The 7,980-nt window shown below is 43.3% G+C and overlaps 1 protein-coding gene across 2 annotated transcripts in view; it reads right to left on the bottom strand.

Annotated features, from left to right (window-relative positions):
• Positions 1-202: 202 nt before the first annotated feature.
• PDE10A (phosphodiesterase 10A) overlaps positions 203-7,980 on the bottom strand; it is a 573,461-nt gene continuing 565,683 nt past the window's right edge. Inside the window, exon 22 of one of the 2 annotated variants that reach the window (XM_046006910.1) lies at positions 203-6,772. In XM_046006910.1, coding sequence (XP_045862866.1) covers positions 6,655-6,772 — 118 coding nt within the window. In that variant the 3' untranslated portion in view covers positions 203-6,654. The remainder of the gene's footprint in view (positions 6,773-7,980) is intronic. The other variant, XM_046006911.1, reaches the window with a different exon arrangement.

Here is a 7,980-nt window from a genome sequence, read left to right as displayed (position 1 = left end):
TCAAGTTACAGAAGATTGATGGAAAAATCAGAAGTGTGCATAATTAAGGATTCAAATTAAGATCAGCTCTACAGAGTACCAATGTGCAACTTGAGTTACCAAGTAGGTTTATGATATATTAATTCATGAAATTCATTTTAACACAGGCAACATTTTATTCGGTTTCACTGGAAGTGAATACTCTAACAAAAATCCTATCTACAATACATACAGTGCTACGCACTCTGAGGGCATTCCGTTAGTGAGAGTTGGTGGTGCAGGAGAAGTCCATTTTAGGGGCTCTCTACACTTTTGTCTAATTAACAAGGCTGTGGACTCTCATACTTAACAATGTAGCAGGTCTTTATTCCAGGAAACACTTATTTTGTTAATGCCCAAATTTAGTTCTAATACGTTTGTGGTGGGGAGCATCTATGGATACAAATGAAATTCTAACTTTTTGGTCTCAAATATTGGCCATTTGCCTGCCCACCTGTTGGTAAGCAGGGAGAGCCAAATAAACACACTTTCTTTAAGCTGTCAAGATAAAGCCATGAGTATACTTATTGTGATACACAGATGATGTGAGGTTTAACCGACTTCTTTAACCGTCCTCTTTGCCGGAACAGAGAATCCCAACACTTAGACACACAAGCATGCACACAATGGGAGTCCTTCCTGCTCTTGGCCAAGAGAATCCGGATGGTTCTGGGGGCCCCTGGAGGCCAGGGAAGTTATTTCAGGAGTCTCAGAGTCAGCACTCGGGGGCCACTAGCTTTGTAATCTGAAGCACTCGTTCTAAGACTAGTTCCTCCCAAATAGTCTCTGAGCCTTTAAAATTATACAATGGAGTTAATAAATCATGTTACACAATTTAATGTCGTATGTCGTCTCATCCTTTCTGCTAGGAAGTGGCTGAAGCAGACACACACATCTCGCCAAAGTGAACTTGGGGTCTTCCACGCGGACACACTCTGACGGAGCCGTGGCCGTGCCTCAACAAAGCATCTCTTCCCTTCCCCCCAAATGACAGCAAATGATAAACGTGGAAAAGGATATTTTAAAAACTCTGTATTCAATTATTCACACCAAAGGATATCCATGAAAATTATGAACATCTCTACATATATTTCATGTATCATACATATATATATATACTTTGTATGTATAGTTACATATCGACAAAAACACTTCTGGCTGTCCTAAGCATGGAAGGAACATCAAAGCCCTGTTTTGCAATGTCACACCTATATATGCGTCTATACCGGCAGTGTGAATCATGAAGTTATTTACAACGTGCCTCACTGCTCTATTATACAAACGTAATGGTAAAGGTTTCTTTCAATACAAAGACTGCAAATGAATGCATGAAAAATTACGCACATGTACAATATTTATAATTTACAAATGCAAAGTTAGACCTCTTTAAATGATCGCACTTGAGCATTTTACAAAGATTTTATATGTCATACATATGAACTAATTGTTTTGTTTGCTAACTCATCAACTACAATGAGATCGGGTATTATTCACTTGAGATCCTTTCTCCTTCCAAGAGAGAGCCCAACAACGTTGGTGGGAGAGCATCAGCTCTCCAAGTCGGTCTGCGAAGCGCACTGTATTTCGGACAGCTTCTGACCCATCCTACACCTTCGCAGCGTGGGGTCAGCAGGATCACGGCTGGCAAACCCGAGGGCAGCTGAACTAGGTAGGGATATAGGATGCTTTTGTTCCTACAGAAAGCCACCTTTCCTTTTCAGAAAGATTCAAGATGCTGCCTCTCTCTAGGTTTTGGTGACTTTCACAGTGTTTGGGCAAGCACAGGATTTCACGTGGGTCACTGGGTTGGGTCAGGTGAATAGGTCCGGGCAGTGTCTAGAAATACCTTCTCCAGATCAGTCTGGTGACCTTTCAATGTGCACACCAAAGGCATGCGTAGAACATACACCATACAAGAGATCGTATGGGAACTAATGCTCCCCTGTGGCATTCACATTGGCTGTTGGAGGGATGGCACAGGACGGGGTATTATTCAAGTGGCTAAAGGAAAAACAAAAGCTGCCACACTCACGGGCTCATCACATGTCAGGGGAGCTGAAGGACCAGGTGATACTTCGCAACCCTCCCTTGCGGCAGGAATGAAGACCTTCCATGGACACTTCGGCACTACCAGCTGGCAGGGGGCACGTGTGTAAGCTGGCTTCTCCACTGGACCCACTGCATTCAGCTCTTAACTTGCAGGCCAGGTCCTTGAACGACACCGACCCAGCAGAGGCACACACGGGTCTGCACGCGATCAGCGACCGATTGCTCACGCTCGCTTTAAAGCGACGTCCAACGATGCGGGAGGCAAACGGCACTGCTGTCCACTGCGGGGCCGAAGAGGGACAATCAGAGCAGGTGAGTGAAGACAGTAATGCTTCTTTGGATTTGACACAGCAGGTCTTGGGAAACATTAGTGTCTTTCTCTTTATCACACCCCTTTAATTTAGACCAGAACACCACTGAAACCTCTTTCTTTCTTTTCTGCTATTTTTACCATCACAGAAATGCGTCCAATGCTTCAGACAACCAAAATAGCCAGGACAAAAAAAAGACAAAAATCCAGAAAGGGCATAGTGCTGCTTTGGGAATCACTAATTGAAACTTAAGATTAAGTGCTTAAAGAAATGGGTAGAATGTGTATCAGGGAAACACCTGTGCAAAGATTGAACAGAAGAGCCATGCACTGCTCACAGGCAGGGGACAGGGAGGGGACGGGAACCGATGGCATACTCGGCTGGGTTACATTCTACAGAATTTAAAGTCAGGCAATAAAAGGGATACGTTAATGTGACTAAATGAGTAAGTCTTTAAAGAATTAAACCCTAAATAAAATCAGCAAAGTGTAGAAAGCAAACACATGTCTGAAATAGATAAAGGTCAGAAGTAATTTTCAAAATCTAAATCATGCATAGGTACCTGAAACCCAAAAAATCACACCCGCCATAACTGTGTCACAGTTCTTGGAAGTTCTTGCAAAAAAGACGACATCTGAACAGTTCACTGCTTATAGTCATCAGGGTATGTGTGAATGACATCAAATAAAGGACAGGAGTCTGACGAGGAGAGAACGGCCCTATCCACTCGGTTTGATCCAATTACCATGGATATGTCCCTTTAGATGTTTTTAGTTCTAGTTAAGCAAGAAAAGCAAAATAATAAATATATGAACAAGGAAGTAAAATTATAGTATTTCAAATAAAGGCACAGGCCAAGGCGTGGTGAATAATTTAGTTCCGTTAAAGCTCAAACCTTAATTTTGAGTTAAAAGACCAGAAACATAATATTCAAACTAAATCTATTAAAAAATCCAGGGAGCTAAGGTTTTATGCGTCTATGTGTGTCCTGTACAAACACAGCTAGTGTGCCCAAACATACCAATAAAGCAAAGTCACTGAGACTGCACAGAACTTAAAAAATTCTAATGCTCTCTGAAAAGCATGCTAAGAAGAGGAAACCTACACTGGAGAAATCCTGTTTCAAAGTAGTTCCGTTTGCATCGTCGTGAGGAAAGTCACCTCCAGTGCACCCTATCCTTCCCGCTGAGGGGAGAGTCCGGAGGAGGACGGCGATGCTAAGCTGCTCTGCGTGGTCTCTCTTCCGTGACCGCTTTCTGATGAGCCCCGTGGGGATAACGGGAGCTGGGAAGTGCGTCTCAATCTTGCCCCAGGAAAAGGGCCGTTTTTGAGAATTACTTTCCACATCCATTTTATTTAAAATAATTCATTAAATCAAAGTCAACTACTAATTAATAAGATGCTTGCAATTTTTAGAGTTTTATTCCTCTGTCTACATTTAGTATTTCATGTTGTTAGAATGCACTTCCAAGAAAATCTCTAGCTAAAAAAATTTATTCACTGTCTCTGGGAAGATAATGAAATAATTGCATTTGACAATAAAATTGTGTCTGTTATAAATCAGCACAACCAATAAAATTTTCCACAAATTGAACATTCTACATATACTCACAGCTGGCTACCAAATTTATACCAAATGGGGAAATTTGGGCCCAATATAAAATGCTGCCTTCATGAGAAACTCATCAAAACCTTTGGTAATAAAAACCATCTGCCTTTTCAAGAAAAGATCTGGGAAAAAGATGAGACCAGAACTCAAAAGTTTGTCTGCTAAGTATATCTGCTCCAATACAAAAATACTCCTAACTGCATTTTTTCCAAAGCAAATTATTGACCAACACTGCATCTTGAGCCCATTTAAGCTAAATGATTCCTAACTAGATCTTAAGAATATTAACAGTTTACATTAGAATACAGTCCTTCCTTTGTTCGAACTTTGCTTTAATTATGACAATATATCAAGAGAAATCAACCCATGAATGTTTCTTTGGAAAACTGTTCAAGGTACAAGGTCAATAATATAAGACAGTTGGCTCTATCAAAATAAGAGAATTTTTGGTAGTAATTTTAGAAAAGCAATCTTAAAAAGCAAAAATAGCCATGAGATTCCCTCCCCTCAGGACTGTTTTCTACATCAAAAAGCAAAATTCATGCATTCTTTTAAGATCTTTTTAATTAAACAGTCTCCAGTGGTATTTCGAGTCACTCAAGTTCCAATACACGACCATACTAACTCTTGGGATTGAAATTTGATTGGGTGGGTCCAGTTTCATAAACCTGAGCGCAGAAAAACATGCAACATTTTAGAATTCAATTCTATAAATGCACTAACATGAAAAAAAGGACTTTTCTGCTCACATTTTCCAATACACAAAAAATTGGGTTTTGAAGAATGGGGCCGATTTTTACTTTGTGTAGATGTGTTTGTATCCCTATCCTTTATGCATATGTGCTTCCGTAGGTGTGTGTCAAGCCACGGTGGTATTTCTCTCTTTAGATATTTCATTTTACCTCATATTGTATAACCATAACAGCAAATGGAGTGCCAGGGAGGGAAGATGGCAACTTTCAGAAGCCCAGAGGGAAACTGAACACATAGTGTTAATTTTAAAATAAGAACAATGTTTCTATATACCTAACTCTGCTACAACTTAAATCATGTTGTAGGAACATGTGGTTTCTTTTTGCAAAGACCATATGGATGACAATGTGTACAGTACTGAATATGTAAAAGAATTATTTTAAAAATTTATTTTATCAAAAGTAATATTCAGTTTCCTGCCGAGTGAACAGCAGACAAGCTGTTTGTTACGGATCTGCCGCTCACTTCTTGAGACCCTAGTTCTCTCAGTCCTTCAGGTCAGGACTCAGCACAGCTCTGGAGGTGACCTTGCCATTGTGCTAAAAATCTCGATAGCTTTCATGTGCACTAGAAGCGACTGGCTTATAATCCTTGTAGGAAGGGGTCCAGACCTCTACTTTTGTGTGGGTTTCTTTTTTTCAAAACACTTACATTGCAGAGTGATATTAGTCTACAAAAATTATACAGAAGACTGTCCAAACTACAGGTTTGGATGTAGACACTTGATACTGGAGCAGAGGAGAACAGAACCGCGCTGTGATGCGTTCGCGCTGTCTTCTCCTCCCTCCCGTGGTGGACAGAGCACTCGGGAAACGTGCCCGGGGAGCACAAAGCAGGGGCCGGACCAGGGATGGGTGCGGCAGAGCAAAGTAAAAATTACACAAGACTGAAATTTTATGGTTTAATTTGGTTTTAAGAGAAATGTATGGTATTTTAATTAAATAATTCATAGAATAAACCTCTCACTTTGAATGTGAGTCTAAAATTTTGCAATGACACCAAGTGAAAATATAAAGAAATCATTATTAAAATTCACATTTGACATCCCGTAAGACCTGTTAAGAAAAATTCATATGCCTGGCTTTTTTTGTTGTTGTTGTTCTTTATGCAAAGGGTTTAGAAAACTTGCCTATGATGAAGCAAACAAAAAATAAAAAAACATTCTTTGACATTTTTTGAACTGATGCTTGGCGTTCTGAGATTTATTCTGATGTATATCCACGTCTCTTCTCAAGAGGACAGAAAGGCTACTTCCCTTAGTGTAAACCTATTCATCCAAGCCCCTTAGTATAAACTTAAAGAACACACTTTCCATCCACCTCGCTTTTAATTCGTGAGGCTCTGAAACAGGAATCTAGTTTCCATCACTGATTGCAGAAAGACACTTGCTGTCACCCCAGGGATGCTTGTCCCGAGGCTGTCCGCTACAATTCACGCTAATTACGAGCAGGTCACACACGAACATTCACAACAGTAATGTGTAAAAATTCCTATTTATAACCAACAACATCAAAGCAACATTGGTGTTGAGGCCAAAGCACAATACCATAATAGTCCCACGTTAACCCCTCCCTAGAAAGACACATGGAAAAGTACCCCCTTTGGAATAATTCTTGTCCATTTCCACGAAGGCCTCGGCCACGTGAGCCTGTTAGGAAAGGGCAGTTCACGAATCGGACGGAGCCCCTGGGACGGCGGATTTCGGTCACGGGGTGGTCCTGGGCGGTCGCGGTCTCTGACGCGTCACAGAGGAGACTGACGGGGAGTCATCGGCTTGACGTGTTCTCCTGATGCCACCTTCTTCGAGAAGCTTGTGCCCTAGTTACCAGGTGTAGGTTTCCCCCCACGAAAAGAAAAGGAAGAAAAGTCAAAGAAGCAGGATGAGCACGTGTAGGCGGGACGGGCGAGTGGCCATCAGTCGTCCATCTTCACAGGCAGCTTCTCCGAGGGCCCGTGGGCCGCTGGCGGGGACGAGATCCACACGGCGCTCTCCTCCCCGCGGATCACCTTCTCCCACTGGCTCAGGTTATTCCTAAGGATAAAAGATGCGGGGACAAGGGTGTTTAAAAAAGGATTTCTGGGCCGGGTCTCCATCATTCATCCCATCCCTGCCCCGCGAGGCATAGCTGAGCACCGTGGCCTTCTGGCACCTTTCTGAGGCCAACAGTGAGCAGCCCGCTGGGAGGGGCGTGGTCCCAGCAAGGCTCCCTGCTGAGGTCCCGCAGTTCATTTCTGCAGCACAGCCTGCAGCCAGCAAGGATGGGGGGGGGGGCGCTGGGGGGCGGGAACCTTGTCCCAGAGCTCCAGGCCACCGGGCAACCGCTGAGCTCAGCTCAGGACATACATTTCATAATCAGTGAGGAAGGAGGACCTGGGAAGGGGCACAAGCCACAGGGTGTCCTAGCCAGAAGCACGGCGGTCAATGGAGAGGAAGGGAACCCCGGGGGCAAGAACGTTCGGCCGCAGCACCGACAGCCAGGAGCTCCTGCTGTGCGGGTGGACACAGTGCGCTGCGTGGGGTCCCTGCCACCCATGCCGGAAACTGGGGAGTAGCCGTATTTGGAACACTGTGTCATATACAAAAAGTCACTGTAAGTTACATGCAGTACCAGTGTTAGAAATGTCTTTGTTGCGGTAAAGGCATCTTTCTGTTCTGGCACCTCGTGATCTCAGACTCAGGCTGCTTGTCCCCCTTTCCCTCGGTTTTTCCCTCTGCAAATCTGCGGTTCAAATGCTACGGGCATCCTGATCTCCTTGAACAGAGTGCCCACTGCCCTCGCCCCACGGGAGAGCTTATCAACACTTCCCACCTCGTACCTTGCTTTCTTAGACGCAAAGCCAAAACCAGAAGGGAGCCTTGCGCTGGCAGACACAGAATTCATACCAAGCGTGCACAATGCAAAGACACCTCTGGATGAAAGAAAGCTCTAAATGCATCCTGAAAAATGCAATACTTTTAGCTTCTGTGTCATATTACCACATATTATTTGCCCAGAGCCTAAAGAGATTTTTGATATATTGGAAAATAGACACTAAACTGATTTTGCCATGTTTCCTTAGACACCAATAAGACATGATTTTTTTTTAAGTGTTAGTGAGATTAAGATGGCCTTTAAGAGAGTCTGTGGTTCAGCAAGTACAACGGAGCAAGAAGGCATCCGGTCTGCTGGGATGGAGGAATCCCTGTTCTCCCGCTCGGTAAGGACGGCACGTGCTCATTCTGCTGGCTCTGGATAGTTC

This window comes from Meles meles, chromosome 5 (genome assembly GCF_922984935.1).
Source record: "Meles meles chromosome 5, mMelMel3.1 paternal haplotype, whole genome shotgun sequence".
NCBI lineage: Eukaryota > Metazoa > Chordata > Mammalia > Carnivora > Mustelidae > Meles > Meles meles.
The sequence above is the reverse complement of the archived record's forward strand: the minus strand, read 5'-3'. Positions and strand labels throughout refer to the sequence as shown.